Source organism: Setaria italica, chromosome VIII (genome assembly GCF_000263155.2).
Source record: "Setaria italica strain Yugu1 chromosome VIII, Setaria_italica_v2.0, whole genome shotgun sequence".
Classification (NCBI taxonomy): Eukaryota; Viridiplantae; Streptophyta; class Magnoliopsida; order Poales; family Poaceae; genus Setaria; species Setaria italica.
Window position 1 is genome coordinate 3,830,153 of NC_028457.1, and position 21,074 is coordinate 3,851,226.

Below are 21,074 nucleotides of genomic sequence, written 5' to 3' on the forward strand. Positions count from 1 at the left end.
GAAGGAACAGGGACATCTGCAACTACCAATTCAGATTAATCATAATCAGGACTTTCCAATTATACAATATGCTGATGACACTCTTATTATTATGGATGGATGCCCATTGCAACTGCTTCACCTGAAAAACCTTTTACAGTCCTTTGCCACCTCAACTGGGCTTAAGGTAAACTTCAACAAATCCATGATGGTGCCAATCAATATCTCAGAGGAAAGGATACAACAGTTAGCTCAGACTTTTGGCTGCTCAATAGGGAAAATGCCCTTCACATACTTAGGACTACCACTGGGTTTGACAAAGCCAAGATTTGAGGAATTTCTCCCTATGGTGAGTCGGTGTGAAAGAAGATTATTGTCCACTTCAAATCTACTTTCTAAAGCGGGGAGATTACAACTAACAAATTCAATTTTCTCTGCCTTGCCGATGTTTCATATGAGTACCTTACTGCTACCTAAGTCAGTATATAAACAAGTGAATAAATATAGAAAGCACTGTTTTTGGAGAGGCTCGGATATCAATAACAAAAAACCGCCTAAAGCTGCATGGGACATGGTGACTTTACCAAAAAAGGAAGGTGGTCTAGGTGTTCTGAATTTGCAGACACAAAATGAAGCTCTGCTGCTCAAATTCTTACATAAATTTTATAATAAAGCAGATATCCCGTGGGTCCATCTAGTATGGGAAAAATACTATAGAAATGGTAAACTGCCAGGCTCTATATCTAAAGGCTCCTTCTGGTGGCGGGACATCATTAAACTCTTGGACAAATTCAAAGGAATAGCCTCAGTGTCTGTGAAGGATAGCAGTACCTGCCTTTTATGGCATGATCTATGGAATAATCAGGTGCCAGCACAAGTGTACCCACATCTGTTTTCTTTTACTCGGGATAAACACTTATCTTTGAAGCGAGCTTACTCGATCACGGACTTGCAGCATCTCTTCTTCCTGCCCTTGACGTCACAAGCCTATAATCAATTGGTTCATCTTGCTGAAGACCTAGAAAGTTTAGACCTCTCGACTGATCCAGACTCTTGGATATATATCTGGGGTAATGCAATTTTCTCTTCATCAAAGGCATATAAGTCTCTCATTGGACATAGAAACACTCATCCAGTATATGATTGGCTATGGAAGTCCCGGTGTCAAAAGAAACACAAAGTCTTCTTTTGGTTGGTTTTGAAAGATAGACTTAGTACACGGGATATCATGCGGCGCAAACATATGGTTATGCCCTCATATAACTGTGTCCTCTACTCCCACAACAAAATTGAGACACTCTTCCACCTCCTGCTTGAATGCCCTTTTGCTCAAGAATGTTGGATTCATCTAGGCCTTTATGCCGACTTACAGCTGGACCCTTATTCCATTTTGACCTCCTTCAAAACCCAGCTTCAGGTTTCCTTCTTCATGGAAATAATCATAATCATGAGCTGGTGCATATGGATGACAAGAAATGATTTAATCTTCCGAGGCATACCACCAACAACGCAAGGGGCCATCTTGCGGTTTAAGTCTACCTATGCCTTAGTCCTGCATAGAGTTAAAGAGGCCTCCAAACAATCAATGGTTGAATGGCTAGAGCTTATGTTGTAATCTTCATGATTTTCTTTTTAACCTTCTTTGTTTCTTAGATACAAACTGATTTGCTCATTGTAATTTCTTTATTTCTTATTTCCTTAATATATAACCAGCAGGGCTAAAACCCTCCTGTTTCTATAAAAAAAAACAATAAAGCGCAGCAGGCATGCTCGTAAATTCACAATTGAAGAGTCAATTATTGCATAACAACAAAAATGCAACAACCCGCAATTTCCACTGGCTGCCTATATAATAATGCATGGTCTGTTTCCAACCCCGAGTCAAGAACTCCAGATCATGGTATGTGGTGAGAAGGATGAGGGAAAATGGAACTGGGAAGAAGCTGCATGCATGGTGTGTGTCAGGAATGGTAGGCAAAAGGAAAGTTGACATCAGATGTTCAAGGTGAGTCAGCACGAGTAGTCGAAGAAAAGGAAGTCTCATATCATTTGTTCAGTTTCAGTAGCGATAATGAAGCAATTGTTCAATCGGTAGACCCCTAAGATTGTACACCTGAAATTGAACCTGCAGTGTGAATAGAATGACAATACTGTTCCCAATAGCATCTCACAGAAATTGTTTTTCAAAATGTTTGAGTCTACGATCTATAGCAAAATTTCCCAGTTTTTGCGGCCTCGGCATCCTGATCTGTCAAGGAGATAAAGTGTGCTCTCTGTTTCCAAGAGCTAAAGCTGGCTCATGGAACACTATCGTGCCTTCTTAGAACCAATTAAGTGAGCGCGTTGACTGAAAGTCCGCATGCGCACCATGTACGCCATCTTATGTTTTTCTTGAAGATCTGACGTCTGCTTCCCATTTTGCCTCGCATTCCTAACACACCGTGGCATGCATGCAGCTTCTTCGTGACTCTGTTTCTGGAAAGCTCTTTGTTTATAATTAGAAATACTAGGAGTACCACTACAGAATGGACTATCCGAACCGAACTATCACTGCCGGTTCAAGAGAAAAAATCGTGATAGAGGATATAACCGGCACGGGGCTGCTTAACATTCTCTTATTAATTAGCAATATTTGAGATGCAGTTGGTAGTTAGTACCCACTAAATAAACACCTACCATTAACATAGGGGATGTTTTTTGCCTATACATATAATGGTCATTATTGGATTCCACGTCCAGATCAACCAATTATCAGCACAGCAGCTTGGTGTAGACTAGAGGAAGTGGTGAGAAGGATGAGGGAAAATGGAGCTAGGAAGAAGCTGCGTGCATGGTGTGTCGGGAGTGGTAGGCAAAAGGAAACCAGACATCAGATCTCCGAGCAATACCAGCACATTAGTGTTTTGTCGGACTCACTAAAGAATAATAAAAAGTTGTACCGTAATTAACTCGCAGCCTGCGTTAAACAGTCCAACATACTTTGTTGTGTGATAAAAAAGAGAGAACATGTACAGTGATTAATTCAGAGTATCTTTTCATTGTTCTCAATGACAGTTGCTGTACTAATTATCCTGTCAATGCGCATCATCAGTCCCTGGAGAGGCACAGGCAAAGATATAGCTAGCTAGCATAATTTTGGATCTTCTACCTTCTGCCAAATATATTCTATCACATGCAAGAGTGCTTGCAAAAGTTTGGTCACATGCAGATTATTGAACCAAATCTCAAATTACAAATAAATTTATAACGTAGCAAAAATTATTGAAAGTAACAATTAGTATGAACTATAGCCAATCATTTGTAGAGGTCTAGATGATATTACCACAGGTGCTCAATGAGGTCATCTTGAAGCTGATTGTAATATGTTTGTCCCTTAGGGGGCATTTGGTTCCTCGAGCTAAAGTTTAGTCCGTGTCAAATCGAATATTCGGAGACTAATTAGGAGAACTAAATATGAGTTAATTATAAAACTAATTGCATAGATGGAGGCTAAACGGCGAGACGAATTTATTAAGCCTAATTAATCCATAATTAGCAAATGGTCACTGTAGCAGCACATTGTCAAATCATGGACTAATTAGGCTTAATAAATTCGTCTCGCCGTTTAGCCTCCATCTATGTAATGGGTTTTGTAAATAGTCTATATTTAATACTTCTAATTAGTATCTAAACATTCGATGTGACAGGGGCTAAAATTTAGGGGAAGGAACCAAACACCCCTTATATTCTTGTAATATTTAATAAACTCCTAAGCTCAGGTCTTTCATCATGAGAAATCTTCACCTTTTCTCACACCCTATCATAATTTAAATCATCTTTCTCATCGCGCTCATCCTCAACTATTATGTTGTGCATAATGACACAAGCCCTCATGATTTGCCCGAGGGTGTCTTGATCCTAAAATCAAGCTGGGCCCCTAACGATAGTGAAACGAGACCGTAGAACCCCAAACGCTCGTTCCACGTCCTTCTTACAAGTTTCTTGGGCAGTTGCAAAATATTTCTTCTTGTTACCTTGTGGTATGCTCTTCACAATTGTGGCCCACAAGGGATATATGCCATCAGCAAGATAATAACCCATTGTATATTCGTTGTTATTAATGGTATAATTCACCTTTGGAGCTTGATCTTCAGCTAGCCATGCGAATAAAGAAGACCGGTGCAAAACGTTGATGTCGCTGTGGGAACCAAGCATCCCAAAGAAAGCATGACAAATCCAAAGATCTTTATCTGCAACACCTTCAAGTATAATTGTAGGCTCATGCACATGCCCGGTATACATACCTTGCCATGCCGAAGGATAATTTTTTCACCTCCAATGCATACAATCAATCGACCCAAGCATACCAGGAAAACCTCTACTCTCTCCAATGGAAAGTAATTTAGCAGTATCATCTTCATTAGGTGATCTCAAGTATTCATCTCCAAAAACCTCAACAACAGCATTGACAAACCTTCTCAGACTCTCAATAGCAGCACTCTCTCCGATACGGACATAATCATCTATAGCATCAGCTGCTACTCCATAAGTTAACATCCGAAATGCTGCAGTAATCTTGTGCAGACTAGAAAGGCCAAGTACACCAGCAGCGTTTCTGTTCTACACGAAATATTCATCGTGTTGCTCTACGGCTTTTCATATACGTACAAATAGTGTACACCTTATTCCAAACCTGCATGTCAAGAGAATGAGACACATGCATAATATTAATTTTTTGAAAAAAATGGTCCAAATAAATGTATTGTTTACATACCATCGTATGAAATAACTATGTCAATACGTATGATCATCTAAAAAATAATCTTGATACAACATTTGATGCCCTGCCTGTCTGTCTCGCCGAAGTACTCGATGACCTATGATAGAACCACGATGTTTTTTTTCATCATCGGACTCATCCTTATTCATGGCCATATGAGTAACAGAGAGGAAGAAATTATCATCGTCATCATCTGACAACGAATCCAGTACCAGATGCATCGAAAGGCTTCGTCGACTCGTAGTGAATATTGGACGGCTAGCACGAGACGCAAGGGCTGCCGGCGTGCACGACGCAGTGTGCAGGGACCTTCCTGAGCGGTGTGACAGGGAACCAGACAGAGACCCTACGCAAGGGCTGCCGGTGTTTGGAGAACGCCATGCGCACCTGGCATGATGTTTGGCGGCGTGACCGTGACGAGGGCCTGGGAAAAAAGGAGTCTGGCGGCGGGAAAAGGAAGCCTGGCGACCCGAGGGTATCTAAGCTACTTGGCGAAAAATAAAAGATCCTAAAATGGGCCTAATACGATGACGTGGCTTCATTTAAAATATTGGGAGGCTAGTTTTTAGCGTTCTGCTGTGAGCTGATATGTTTTTGGGGAAAATTTTTTAGCATAACCCTAATACCTCATTTTGAGGAAGATTTTTTTAGGAAACTCTTGATGTTGCTCTTATATAGCTGGCCACAGAATATGCTCTCCATATATATATCAGCTAGAGGAAGTGGAGTGAAGGATGAATAGAAGGGTTGGGAAGAAGCTATCATGTTGTCTTGGGAATAGGAAGCAAAAGGGAAGTTTCCACCAGAATGAATTGGAAGTTGAGAAAGGCACATGCCGGACTGGTAAGTGAGAAAGCACAGAGTGGTACGAACAGCCGATACCACGCAGCAGTTAGCTTTAGTGATTGTGCACTTGGCTTTCGTACCCTTCGATATATAAAATGAGAAGTGGTTGCAGGAATTGATAATTTTTCAACGTAGTCGCTTCTACAGAACTTAAGTGAACGCAGCAGCAACACCTTGACCAGCGAAGAAATGACCATGATCCAATGCGCAGCTGTCACTCACTCTCAAACAAAGTGAAAACTGTAACTTGTTCCTTTGTGCGAGATTGCAAAATGAACTTTGATATTCTTTTTAGAACACGTACAAGGAACATCACAAACTGAGGCTCGATGCTTAAACAAACATGCCCATATATCGAAGGGTAACTGAACCTGTGGTTATATAATTCTAACATATCCTTTTGCTGTTTCCAATAAACATGCAACAAAGCTTCTTCAAGGTACAATACAGAGACCTTTGGTTGAGCTCAAATCATAAGGGGTATCCAGCGCAGTCAGCATCCGAGAAGATTCTTAAGAGCTAGATAACGACGACTACGAATAAAAAGATCGAATCCATGGTTCCTTTAAGATAATGCAGAATAGACTTCTCACCGTTGGTGGATTGATGGTCCACTCTGATAAAAATGTATGTGCATGGTATCCAAAAGTTAAGCTTGAAGCATCTCAAATATAATTGTACTTTACAATTACTTGAACCAGAAGAAGATATAGGTTGGTTGATTTTAAATTCAAAAAACATTATCCTAATCTCAAGAGAATTGTTGGTTGATTTATTTTGATGAAATACAACACGAATACAAAAGAATGATTAGCTAAAAACACGAACATCTGTGTTGAGTAAAAACTACACAAATTCCACCAAAGTTTACTCCCTCGTATCACTAATATTAGTAATTTGGGATAGTGACAGGTCTACAAAATGCAACCCTGGTCAGCAATTTGTAGAAAGATGTATTGTATTAAACTATATTAAATAGAGAGATTATACTTCTATAGAATTATTTTGTATGATCAACCTACTAATATCAACCTTATTTCGCAGAATTATTTTATATTTGTAACTCGCGATGGTCAAAACAGGGTTTTTTAAAACACATACTACAAATATAGATTTATATATACATGCACGCCCTTAATCCTATGAACAGATGTACAGACAAAATACAACAATTTTAATCCATCTATGGCATCCAAAAGAGATTTGGTTGTATGATTAATATCCTACTGCTGTGTTTGAGCCGACGTGATGAAAACGCGTATCTTTGGCTTGGTCCAGACGTGGAAAAGGGCATCTCAGAAGGAGGACGTGGAAACGGGACCTTGACTCCACTAGTAGTCACCAGTCCAAGTCACCGTCCAGGTCAACATTCGCCACCCATGGTGATGTCGACGTGGCGACGTAGTCAACCATCGCCCGCCAAAATTCCGTTGACTCCATCGACGACTCGCTCCTCCTCCTCTCCCTCTTCCTCCCAAGATCCAATCAGGAGCTCCAAAAAATCATCACGCTGCCGGCCACGCCCGCCATGGAAGGTCCCGTGTTTGCGCTGATCGCCGTCGCCGGAGCCTCCATCGCCGTCGCGGTACCCTGCCTCCTCGTCGCCTTCTTCTGCCGCCAGAGCCGAAGGAACCTCAAGCCGTACTGCCGCCGCCGCGGCTGCTCGTCCCCGTCGGGGCCGGCGCTCCCCGTCTCCGCGCCGGACTCCTCGTCGTGGTCCTTCTACGGCTCCGCCGCCGACGCCTGCCTCGAGAAGCTCTCCCTCTCCGACCTCGCCGCCGCCACGGGAGGGTTCTCACCGGACAACATCATCGGCGACGGGAGCTTCGGGTTCGTCTATCGCGCCGTGCTCCCGAGCGGCACCGCGGTCGCGGTCAAGCGGCTCTCCGGCGACGGCGCCGCGGGAGCCGGCAACCGCGAGTTCCTCGCAGAGCTGGAGGTGCTCGGCAGCCTCAGCCACCCGAACCTGGCGCGCCTGCTCGGGTACTGCGCCGCCGGCCGCGACCGCATCCTCGTCTACGAGCTCCTGGAGCGCGGCAGCCTCGACGCGTGGCTCCACGGCGGCGATGCCGAGGAAGGCGGCGGCGGCGAGGCGCTTCCCTGGCCTGCGCGACTCCGCGTCGCGCGTGGCGCCGCGGCGGCGCTCGCGTTCCTGCACCACGGCCGGCGCCCGCCCGTGCTGCACCGCGACGTCAAGTCTAGCAACGTCCTGCTCGGTGAGGGGTTCGAGGCCAAGCTCGCCGACTTCGGCCTCGCCAGGATCGTCAGGGGAAGCCCTGCCAAGTCGCACGTCAGCACGCAGGCCGCCGGCACCGCCGGGTAACAAAACACACCTTACATATATGTTCTTGCAAGAAGTGCACTATGCTAAGAGAATTATTCATACAGTTGCTTAACACTAGAATAGTAGAATCATGGATCATTTAAAATTTGAAATTGACACTTATGCTAGCTTGGTCTAAGGTAGAATTCATGAATGTTTGAAGTATAATTTCATATTCAAAAAGGTGGAATATGTTTCTGCGATGTGGTGTGGAATAGGTATGTGGCTCCCGAGATATGGCTCGGCGTGGGTGCGACGGCAAAGGCAGATGTGTACAGCTTTGGCGTGGTGATAATTGAGATGGTAACAGGTCAGCGGCCAAGTTGGCCAGTAAAGGCGAAAATCGGAGAGGAGGAGGTCGATATGGTGGATTGGGCGAGGGAGAAGATAGGTGCAGGTCAGGCATCAGAGATCCTTGATCCGCGGATGGGCATCGGCGCGCAAGCCAAGGAGATGGACGAGGTGAAGGCACTCCTCGAAATCGCGTGGCAGTGTACGGATAGTGCACACAAGAATCGGCCGACGATGGAGGAGGTGGTGACAATGTTGAACAAAATCTGAGAATGTGAATTGTGAAATGAAGCATCTACCCACTGCAATTCATATAGCCCACACAAACTGCATGGTGAGTTAGACATTAGAAGAAGCAGCTTGAAGCATGTACGGTGAGTTATTTGCATGCTTTTGCTTTAGTTTGGCACAAAGTAAAAGGTCTGCCTGACATGTGCTTGACCAAGGTTGAGAAAAAGAAATATTTTCTCTAGGAATAAACTTTCGTAGTGTGCCAGGATTTTGTACAAATATGTATCATCCTATGTTGCTAATAAGAGTATCTCCAGCAGATTACCAATACCCTTTCACCAAAAGGTATACATAGAGTGATCTCCTACTATTGGTAATGCACTTTTTCTTCATCTCCTCCAGCAGATAGGTAATATCTCATCACGAATACTTTGTTGCTGGGCCTTAAAGCTGCCCGAGACAGCCCATATATGGCCTATATCTCTCTTTTCCCCTCTTTCTTCTTACTCACGAGATGCAAGCAACCTGCAATTTCTGTCAGCTCCTTCCTCCAAATTAAAGCACCGGATCAACAAATCCTCCCTTCCCAGCTTCTTACCGTCAAGACCAGCGGCTCCTTCCTCTGTTTCGAGCACACCAACAATTATAGAACTACCATGCCATGGATTGGGCACGGCTCCAGCAGGAGACCAAGCTGCAGGAAGTGCTTGAGCGGGAGGGATTGTGCAGCATGGCCACGGTGGAGCATGTGCCTCTCCTGCCATCTCCTCAGAACGCATCGAGGCCACCACCGGCCCTATCAAGATGCTTGTGCATAGGGAGGCGGATGGATTGGACGGCGGAGCTTGCCCGGCCAGCCCCACGTGAGGCGAGGCAGGGGCGCGCCAGTGCGAGGTGAGGCGCGGCCACCTGGCCCCCTCTCTAAGGCAGTTGTGGGCGCGGATTGAAGATAGGGCGAGGCCGTTGGGCCCTGGCATAGCCGAAGGCAGGGGTGGCCAGCGCCGGTCCGCATGGGCGGAGGCTAGGTCGGTCGGGTGCATGCCCGATGGGTTGCCGGCACGGGGTGGAGCCGGGGCGTGGCCGCCGCCGTGCTGGGTGGAACAGCAGCCCACAGCCGGTGGAGCATTGGCGCTAGGCAGAGGGGAGATTTAATTATTTGCCACTTTTTGCCACTTTTGTGTGGACTTCTACGTTTTTACCATCATGAAACAAAACACGCTATACAATTGCCACTTTTGCTAACGTGGCGCACCACGTCCCCACACCAGCGTGGATGAGGCTTGCCAGAAGACTGGCTTACCCTCCCATTTTCGATCCGTTAACTCCCCCCGAGCCAGACCCTGATGCCATTTCTCCTCCGTTCCCCATTCTTCTTCCTCCGTGCACTGCTCCGCGCGTCATGTCAGCAAAAGTGGCAATTGTGTAGCGTGTTTTGTTTCACGATGGAAAAAATATAGAAGTCCACACAAAAGTGGCAATCGAATGAGCGCCATTTGTAAAAGTGGCAAATAGTTAAATCTCCCTAGGTAGAGGGATATGTACGTCCGGCGCGCCAAGAATAACAGTCGACAGGGGAGAGGAGTAGACCGGGCTGGTTCTCCCCTACGAAGGGGAGAGGTAAGTTTTTAGCAATTGTCAAAAAGGTTTTGGTATTCTGCTATAGCTCTATTTCATGTCCAAAATGTTCGGAAATAAAAAAAGACTTGTTACTAAAAAAACATGGCAGTGGACCTGGACGGCGGTGGCATCGTAGGAGGACACGATTGATTGGGTTCTACAGCCATGAGAGCTCCGCTGCGTGCGAGGTCAGGCTTCCACAAGAGCTCCACCGTGTGATCTCGTCCAGCCGCACAACCTTATCGCGAGGCTGGGCTAATGGCTAGCGGGTGAGCTAGAGTGTGGGTGGGTCGGTTGCGACGGCAGCACCGTCGCATGTATCTTACAGGTAACCACGCGGTTTGGTAGAAAAATATCAGGCATCTTTTGTTGGTCAATTAAGATCTAGTTACGGGCAATAATATCCTAGTTTGATGATCCTTGTATCAACTTAATGTAACGATCTTGAATCAATAAAGTTTCTTTTATCGAAAAAGTTCCCTGTTAGTTTGATGGCGTTGTGTTGCTCATTAAGCACCCCCCTGACAGTGTGTCTGCACAGCAACGTAACAAAAACACAGAGATCTTGATGGTATCTGTTCAATCAGAATGATGTTATTGACGAGATGGACGAGGTGAAGGCACTCGAAATCGCGTGGCAGTGTACGGATAGTGGGCACAATAATCGGCTGACATTGGAGGAGGTTGTGACAATGTTGAACAAGATCTGAGAATGTCAAATGATCTGCTATTCATATAGCTAGCCACACAACTGCATAGTGAGTTTATAGACTTAAGAATTGAAGAAGCTTGAAGCATGTATGAAGAGTTATTTGCATTGCTTTCGCTTGAGTTTGGCACAATGAAGAGGGTGTGCCTGACATATGACATATGTCGTGCTGTCCTGTGCTCGACCTAGGTTTGGAGAAAAGGAATATTTCTCTACGAATAAACTTGCATGGTGTGCCAGAAATCTGTACAAATTTGTCTCACCTCATATTGATAGTAACGAAGGGCACATTACAACTGGGTTGGCATGTCTGTGCCTCAGGGCCTGCTAGTGTTAATCTTTGCATGAAAGAGACGTGGGTGTGTTGCCATCTTTAAACAACCTTTTTTTAGACAAATGGAAATTTATTTCATTAAGCAAACGAAAGAGGTTCCAGCCTCTGTATCTTCTGCCTGTTTTTATTACAACCCAAAAAGTTTCTTTAAACAACTTAAAAGTGTCTAGTTTCTCCTAACAACGGGGTAGAAGCACAGCATCGCAATAACAAGGTGCACATTCATTTTTCTTGCTTACCCAAGAACAGAAGGAAAACTGGTACACGAATGGAGGAAAAACACATACAGGCACGGCAGAAGATCTAATGCAGGGGATGAGTTCAAGTATAGCCAGGCATTTGAGACAACGTTGTGTGTCCACACACCACATACAAAAGGCTGATGTACCGGGATTGGCAACGTCTGTCCTCCTGATAGGATGCGTACTTTCCCATTGCCTCCTATTCCTGTTGCTGTGTTGCATACTGGCCAGGAGATCCTTCTCAACTATTTAAACAAGCTGTATTTTGTGTTTCTTCAGCGGGTACTGGAGTCTATCAAGTAGATGCATCATATTGCTATGTATTCATTTCTTTAAATGATCCATCTTTCATGGAGGATCTGATCATCAGCACTGTAATTACATCTGGGTAGAATGGTTGATCCCAGAATGTAATGACTAATATATGCATGCAACTAGAACATATTTGACACCAGATCTCCAAAATTAATATCCATGTACCAGTAGCAAACTTACTTGATTTGTTCGAATCTTGGGTTAACTTTTTTTAGTGGCAGTGCTGCATAATTTATAAATAGGTATAGGCGTATTTTGATATAATTCTTGTTTTACAATGGCAGCAGTGTAATCATGAAGACAACAGAACCTAGTCATCATGTGAAACAATGGCTGTCTGTTCTCTTAATGATGGTGTGGCGTTGCTCACCGAATTATGCTTACCAAACTACATCGAAGGGAACGGTATAAATAATTTTAAAGAGGAATATATTCAAGTCATGCAAGTGTAATTAGCTTATGCTATGGTAAATAACAAGTTCAGACTTCGAATCATAGGAATGATATCATCACCAGCAGCGTAGCTTGGTTATGTGCGGTTGCAGAGGCCAGAAACATTTCCGTTTTTTTAAAAAAATAAGCAAGGCACAAGATCAAATACAGGGGATCGTTTAAAGCAAAAACAGGTGTTGTACTACATCACCGTGAGTCCACATCACACCTAACAACTGTGTCTAGAGAGCAACCTGCTAATGCAGCGGTGGCATCACGGAGGTCAGAAAAGTTCGCTTTGCTTGATGTGAAATTTCGCATCTGTTTCCTTTGTAACTCTTTGATTATCCCTATATATGTTTACTCTATTTCTTTCCCTGATTTGTATATGCTATGGTATTGTGTTTTGCCAAAGAGAAGCCATTATATACATAGGAGGCCAGTGGGTAGAGGTGCATTTCGCTAGTCATTCACATCTCTAAATGATGATAGCACATATTTCGGTGCAGATCTCATTAGCAGCACTGCAAATCAATATTGTTCCATCTAACTGTAGCGGGGGGAAGGAGGCGCGTTTCGTTTACCAGGTAAGAATTGTCACTTTGCACACCACCTTTAGCTATAGATAATATTGTTGTTTGGGCCCACATATAGCATTATTTTTACGCGTACATTAAGGGAAGCAGATCTAGTGCAGAGGAAGACTTAGAAGCAGAGCCAGGCATTTGACTACACATTGTGAGTCCAAAGACGACACAGCGTCCGGACACCAACCTAATGCAAACTGGAACTTCAGGGATTTCCGAGCTGAATCCGCCTTTTATGTACTTCCCATTGCCTCCTATTCCTGTTGCATCTTGGCCAGCAGCTCCTTCTTCACAACTCTCTAATCCTCCTATCTTCTTCCTGTATTTCTCCTCCGTTGTCTATGCTATATACTAAGCAGTTGCTGGATGGGAGGGAAATCAATATTCACAACTGTACCTCACTGTTCGATACTGTCGCACCACTAGACTGTCCGCTGTAGCAAATTGATTGCGCCTAGACAGCATCCTAATGCCAGGTACTCATCTTTAAGAACATATTTGCTCACCCCTTCAGATGTGTACTTTCGCGTTGCCTCCAATTCCTGTTGCATCCTAACCAACATTTCCTTGGTAACTCTTTGAATATTGATCATCATCCTCCCTCCCTCATCCGTAATCTATACTCTATAGTACTATGAGACTTCGTTTTTCTTTTGCCGGAAGGAAACCATTATATAGGGTGCCAGCTGAAGTGGAATTAGTCTAGTTGGTGCATTTGTTTTATGCATTCATTTCTCTAGATGTTCTAATATTGTACGGCATGAAGATCTGATCAGTAGCACTACAAATATATCAGGTCGAAGGTGGTTGATCTTAAAAACCAATGACTCACAAGCTTGTGACGCGTAAGGAAGATATCCTGATGCACTGGGCCAGGGAGAAGATAGAGACAGTCCAGGCCTCATTGATCTTGAATCCGCGACGAGGTCATTTAAATATTTTCTTGAAGCGGAAAGGTCATTTATACATAGCAAAACAAGCGTGCAAACTTTTTCATATATATTGCACATCGTGCTTATATATTGGAAAAGATGAAGAATATACGATGAATTACCTTTTCTATGTCGATGTAATTGCTTCATGGCACAAATTGTTGGGATAACCACACTAACACAGCATCTTAGCGTGATAGCGGAAGCAAATAATTTCAGAGCACAGGATCTCAACCTATTCACGAAGGTAACATATGCATCACACAGATTTGGAGGAAATTGCAGCAAGAACATATCAGCAATTGCAACTGGATGCCGTTAGCAGTTGCAACAGAAATACATCAACCAGAGAGACACCAAATTTAACATGGAAAACACCAAATCGGGGAAAAACTACGGGACCAAGCCAGCTAAATCTTCTTCCACTATATGCTTGTGGGAATACAATGTTTTTTCTCTAGATAGCACTAGAGGCTTACATATTGTTGACGCCAGATTTCGTCACTAGTAAAATCGGCGCCAAGAAGAGAGGGAATCGGAGAAGCACAGTTGGGAATCGGTCGAATGGTGCTACAGTACGAGATCGGCCGATAACTGCTGTCTCGCTTCGGATCGAACGTGCCGGGTTCCCAATCGGTTGCCTTTTGCCGATAAGGAATCGGCCGATTAGGAGGTTGGGTTAATTGGGCCTGTATGGGCTTGGAAAGAAATAAAATGATAAGGGGGAGATCGGCCCATGAGGCGTATGATAACCAACCTAGCACGAATCGTGCTTGTAAATATTCGTTTTCTGTTTGAATTAGGGATAGAATTCTAGTCGGTTAAGAAGTCATCTGTACGAGGCTATAAATAGCTATCTTTGTAAATCTGTAATGATCAACAAATCAATACAACCAACTACTTTTTCCTCGTACTTACTTTCAAGCAGGCGACTTCGCCAAATACTTTCTCTTTTCACGAGTTCGTGCGAGTTGGCAGGGCTGCATCAACTTAATCTCCGGCCAATCTTGTGAGTTCCGTTTACCGAATACATTCTAAGCTTTAACTTCGGGCGTATCGCTGTTTCGTTTAGATTTATTCACTAGTTATCGATATTTACTAGAATCATAGGTTTTACCTGTCTTTCTAGTTTTATCACCAGTTATCCAGCTAGGAATTGGTAGTTTCGGCTTTCTTCACGTTCTGCTATTAAATTTATCTATTACTGATTAGATCTATTCCTAGTGTTGTTATCATAGCTTTGCGTCGATTACTCCAGTAGTTTTCTGTCTACAAGGCTACAGTGATCGACTGTCTCATAGCTGATTTCTTTATTACGGCAAATCGGCCGATTCGCTGATAAGCTCTCTCGAGATCGGAAACTTAGCCGATCGTGACTTTTGGACCTGACACGTATTCTTCCTTGCCAATCAACAGGTCAGATTGACTGGCACGCCGCGCGAACTGCACCAGGGCAATCACCCGAACAGGAGTTAAGCAGATTCTCCCGGGTCGTGTGTCGGACGCTGGGATTCGGTTGACCGATTTCTAGCACCAACACATACATATAGATTTTACCATCTTAAACAGCAACTACAAGATTTGGAGCGACAAGCAAGGGTATGAAAGGACCTCTCCAAATAGTAGTGGAACAACATATTAGAGATACTAAGGATGGGAATATCTTGAGGACGAATCCTTTTTTTTCCTCTCCAATCTTCTGCTTGTGAAGAACAGAGAGAGGGAATCTGAAAGTAGCTGGCAGAAAACATGCTTCTCGTATGACCAAACTATGTTGTAAACGCACCCAGGAGAAGAATCTAAAAGTAGCTGTTGGACTGATAGTGAGGAAATGGATGAGAGGATTGCCCGGTGAGCGCCAAATGTGCGTCTCTCACTGCTTCACCATGACATATATGCTTCCTCACGATTTTGTGCTCACTTTGATGCAAACAACAGGTTCTATAACTGTCAAAGGCAGACCACCAGGGATTACCCAGGTGGTAGATTTGTAGGCGGGAAAGATCGTGAGACCAAGAACTCGAACGGTAACACAAGAGCGTAAGATTTAAACAGGTTGAGGCCTCCAGAGAGTAATACTCTATATCCTGTGTTCTGGTGGATTGCATTGCTGGTATGGTATGTGGAGAGTTGAGATGCACTCGGGAGGCGTCCCTAGCCACCTTATATAGGCTGACAACCTAGGGTTACAATCGTATAGAATCTAATCATAGTCGATTGTCACATGGAAAGCAATCTGATTCATTTTACACAAGTATCACATGATATACGGGCAAAATCCTTTCGCTCAGCTTCCAGACTTGTTCTCCACGTATCTTTATGCCTTGACTCGCACGGCATGGTCAGGCAGGCTCACCTATCAGGACTATCCAGTACCTCGGTGGGGACCTATGGGTACCCTTATCTCTCATGCTAATGCTGTTAAGGTGGCGCTACTTATGAGACGTGAGAAATAAACAGCAGGGTAGAAGATGACAACATCAAAATAACAAAAGTGCACATTATTGTAATCTTCTATGTTCTGATCCTATTTTCTTCGTGCATATGAAAAGATAATAAATGGAAATAGTGGATGAGAAATTTATCAAGGCAGAACGACTCTGTATTATTATTTCGATTCTGAACCGTAGCTCACCCTGGCTCTGTTTTCTCATAGAGGCATGGTAGTTTCTCACAAAAATATACTATCACTGGAAACGAGCAATTAAGTGAAATTAACTTAAGCTCAAATTTGGTAATAACCTGTTCACATTTATGGCACCCACATAGGTACCAATCCATAAAGTAAAAGAAAAAGGTTCAAGTATATCCTGTAATACAGCATCAACCATAGAACAAACCAGAAAGGCAGTTCTTATACGTACAGCCGCGGCAATTTGACCATAGTGAGTATTATCACTAATCCGGCATTGCATCCAGAGAGCAGCCTAACCCACTGTGTAGCTTTTCAGGGACAACAAAGGAAAAAGGACCTGATTTGTGCTTTCCCATTGCTTCCTATTCCTATTCAATGCTGGCCTGCGGATCCTTCGCAGCTCTTTGTTCATACCCCTATCTTTCCTCCTTTCTTTTCTACCGTCGATACTCTACACTAGCACTCTTCAATAAAAATAAACATGACAAGCCATCTGCTTCTAGTGGATTATGTGAGTCCACACTCTGGATATTTGTAGCTCTGGATATTTGTTGCATGAGACATTGAAAGGAATCACAATCCACTTACGATGTATCATATATAAAGTGGTCTATTGAAGATATATATGCTTCTGTTCTGAAAAATAAAAAACAAAATGGAGGCAACGAAAATGGGGTGAATGTAAGACTTTACAGGTTCTCCTCGAAAACCAAGCCTATTTCTCGAATAAAACTCAACACACCACTCTTCTTACCACGAAGGTCACACAAACCAAGTACTAACACGATGATCCTAGGAACGGGCTAGGGAGCACAGGGAAAAGCTATCTTGCTAGACAGAAAATTAATGGAAGTATACTCGTACATGAACAGAAGGTGGGCAACAAAACAAACTCTACTAAATTTTCACAGCTGAGGTTACACTTTGTCATGACCTGATAGCCCTGTTACATTGGGTGAAATTGAGTTCGCCAAGAACTCAAGATCAATCTTTTCTCACCTTGACAAACCCATTATTGTTTCCTGTGATAACCAATAACATCACTCAGTTCGGCAGACATTAATCTGAACGCACTTCCAACAACATAGCTAGCTATTGCCCTCATTATGTGTCCACACCATATATGACACTGCTGTGCCTGAGAACCATGCAATACAACGTGTGCCAAGAATACTTCCCTTTTACCTCATATTCTCATTCCATCCTTTCAACTATCTTCTTCCCTGGCTCTTATAATCCAATTATCTACTCCCATTCTTCCTCCTATGTATCGTATCTGACTATCCGTATCCTGTATTGGTTGCTAACACTTGTTTTGTTGTGCATAAATGAAGATCAAGTGCCATACTAGTAGAATAAATTAGAGATACATTTTTAGATGCATTCACTTCTCTGAATGATCATATCGGAAGATTGGATCATTATCTCTATAAATATTTATATGCCGTTCTTTTCATTATAGTAGGAAGCAAATATAAGTACTTACATTCCTAATAGTAGGACCAAGAACAACCAAAACGAAGAAGAAATGAATAAAAGAAACTGGACTACAGCAGTCAATAATGGGATGCAGCCTTTACTGAACTATCCTTGTAGCCTCCCTGTAAGCCGTAATGTCCTGTTTGACGGATAAGTGCATAAGAACACAGCATAAGGTCTTATTTGTATCCGACATGCTTGCTCTGCACACGCTGGAACTTTTGGTACACGAACACTCTGTTCTGGCTCCAACGATTTATAGCACGAGTTTCCTTTGTGCTTCACACAGTGTAATGGTATCTAGTTAAGAAACTTTTGTTGAGCTCCTGAAACTGAACATATGCTTCCTTTCAACTTCCCTTTTCATGAATGAAAAATTGCTCTTTTGGGTGAGCAACCCTCGGTGTTCCTGCCAAGAGAAGAACAAGACTGGGAATAATTAATGACTGTCAACGTTTCTGCCTTTTATTTTTATCCACATCTATGTTAAAGAATCATAATACTATGTTATCCTTTAATGCACATTAATCTAACTGTGCCGATAAATTATGCGTTCATGCTCTCCACATCTGCAAACTTTTTTCTACCTTTGCTGCTGCTCTTCACAAATAATATGGAACCTGAAACTCTGTAAAAAATACCATTCCGACTCTGCACAAACATTGTGGTGAGCAATGATGACAAAACGTGGGGTTCTCATATAACTGAACAGCAACTAACAGCAACAAGTCCCTTCGGGGTTCTCATATAAATGCATATCGGGGTGGCTCAGGGGATAACTGCCCCTTCGCTGCAGCCCAGCTATCCTCCCAGCTGTCCTCCCAGAATGGAGCTTCCTCGCAGGATTGTTGTCTTCAGCTAGTGAGAGTTGTTTCCCATGTGCCTCCTCTTCCCATCAGACGAGCCACAACAACAGAAACTTTCAGCCCAAGCCGTTTCATCTCAAATTTGTCCTGATTCTGCCTCTGTTTGCTGGTGTTGTGTATGTACGCCACATTGAAAAAGGAAGGTTATTATAGAGGACATGCCAATTAAAGATGGTGTGGCATTTTGGTAGGTGCCTTGTAATAATTTTCGTTCACTCCCTGGATCAAATATAGTACTGTGTTTTAAGAGCTCATTTGGGTATTGCCATGAAAAATGAAAGGCTTGTGGACTATACATCTTTTGTGTTTTTGTTTGTGGTGAAAATAAAAAAGATACAATATCATTTCCTGAACCGCATATTTTAGTCATAATAGTGAGGAGGAAACATTGTGAATCAGGTGACATTTTTGTTTATGGAAAATAATAGTGTAGCTTCGGTAGGTGCAGATATATATATGCAATTAAATTACTTTTTTTCTAGATTTAATGTCTATCTTGTACTGTTTTACATGGCCACACACTTGTGATCTCCTGCAAGTACTATATTGTTACTTATATCTTTGCTCGATCTCTTTGCTGTCGAATGGACGTTCGTCAAGAGTGAAAGAATATAATGGATCTGATCATGAGCTTTTTAAATATTAAACATATTTTACATTAAAGGATCCATGTACCGCTTTGATCATTTTATTCTCCTATTTTCAGTTTTTTGAACGATTTTTAACAATCAAACTTGGTGCAATAAAGTTTGTCTTCCTTAATACTGGGATCAGCAAAAACAGATGGCACCCCCCCTGGCCCAACTTGTATATTTTTCACTCACTCTCTGTTATCACATCTCGGGTTTGGCGCCCGCGTCATCCACCACTCATCCCATAGCCAGCGGTTAACCCCAAGCAAAGACAGCAGCTAGAGCCCAAGCCCTTCTCCAGCTTCCATTACCGCCAAGTAAGTCACCGAGCTCCGCCACAATACAGCAGGGTGGGGCATCTGCCCCAACTACTGGCGGAGCAACGTCCCCTCCTCCCCATGGCGACCTGGGCGGTGTCTCGATCCTTGGATTGGCGTACGGCGGCGTTGGAGGTCCGAGGAAGAACTTCGTATTGGGCTACGGACTGGGGGTCCCGAGCGAAGTCAACAGCCCAAATGCTGGAAAGGCCACCTCAGAGCCTGGTACAAACGATGCTCTCCTCGTCCGCTTGTTGGCTCCCCTCCGACTGGACTGAACTCACATTGTAAGCTGCAAATAGCTGCTTCATTCCTTTATGCCTCTTATTCCCTTGTGAGACAACATGAGCAACTTCCCAACTCTCACGTTTTAATCTCATTTCGCCCCTCACCTTGTTCTTGTTTGATAGTGTTGGGTGTGCAAAAGGGACGCAACTACATAAGGGTTTGTATTGAGGCCATACCAAAAATGGTGAAATTTTTAGACAATACACAACGTTTGCAAGTGATCGAATGCAGGGTATGTGTTTAAAATAGCTAGCTATTATTGGATCATACATCACGAGGACATGATAATTCAGGGGCGGGGTTGGAATGTCCTCCTGAATTATATTCAAAAGGATCACCCGTCGGTGCTGTATCAGTCTGTTAGTGAATTACACGACCTAAAAAGGGATCACGATGATCTGATCATATCTCTATATTGAGGGGGGACGAAGCGATGGATCCAAATGCTATGAACGTTACAAATAGGGGAGATACGGCATACAAAGAATCTACCTTAAGAGTAGCAAGAAGAATAGAGGGCTATACTGTACAGCACTGATCCATAGGTATTTTTCCAGTCCACAGGGTTATAGACCGCAACGTTGTTACAGCGGTATAGTGTGGCACTCACATGGCACTTATGTAGGACATTATGTGTACTTTCCAGATGTCTCCTATTCCTGTTACATTTTGGTGGGCAGCTCATTCCTAACTCCTCAATCCTCCTCTCTTCTTCTTCTGTTTCTCCTTCTGTTCCCTGTAGTGTATACTAGTACTATCACTTTTTGAGTTTTTTCAATAATAAACCATGGTATATATGGGACGCCAGCGGAACTGGAACTAAGCTTGTGGGTGCATTTTAAACTGCTGTCACTTCTCTAATGATCTTATCTTGAATGGCGGATTTCATAAGCAACAGATGAAGTTAATTTGGAAGAATGTGCTTGCTCTGAAAATATTGTACCATACAAGTGCATGCGACACTCATTTGGGGGGATTTTATTCAAGCACTCCCCTTGCCTGGCTTTAATTAACGGGATAAATTCAAACGAACCAATGTCAGAAACAAACCATTACACAGTCAAAAAAACAGATGTTCAGACTTCAGACCCCACAAAGATCAAGGTGGGCAAGGCGAGAAAATAAACTTCTGGCAGCATTGGTATCTCAAATATCATTGTTACAGTACACACTCTGCGGTTCAAATTTACATAAATGATCATCTCCGGTCCATAAATGTGTGACAAAAAAAAATTAGATGTATTTCTTCATAGTACTAAT

The 21,074-nt window shown here is 43.3% G+C and overlaps 1 protein-coding gene and 1 pseudogene across 1 annotated transcript; one reads left to right on the forward strand and one right to left on the reverse strand.

Moving 5' to 3' along the window:
- Positions 1-3,768: 3,768 nt before the first annotated feature.
- On the reverse strand, positions 3,769-6,997 carry LOC101772254 (annotated as a pseudogene).
- On the forward strand, positions 6,684-8,767 carry LOC101754827 (leucine-rich repeat receptor protein kinase MSL1). Its single transcript, XM_004978724.3, has 2 exons — positions 6,684-7,903; positions 8,126-8,767. The coding sequence occupies exons 1-2, from the start codon at positions 7,113-7,115 to the stop codon at positions 8,466-8,468; spliced, it is 1,134 nt and encodes a 377-aa protein (XP_004978781.1). The 5' UTR covers positions 6,684-7,112; the 3' UTR covers positions 8,469-8,767.
- The last annotated feature ends 12,307 nt before the right edge of the window (positions 8,768-21,074 follow it).

Excerpts from the sequence above, each read along its gene's own strand:
- LOC101754827 (XM_004978724.3), top strand. The coding sequence starts at position 7,113 with ATGGAAGGTCCCGTGTTTGCGCTGATCGCCGTCGCCGGAGCCTCCATC. Across the intron at positions 7,904-8,125 it reads CAGGCCGCCGGCACCGCCGG|GTATGTGGCTCCCGAGATAT; the intron begins GTAACAAAACAC and ends GGTGTGGAATAG.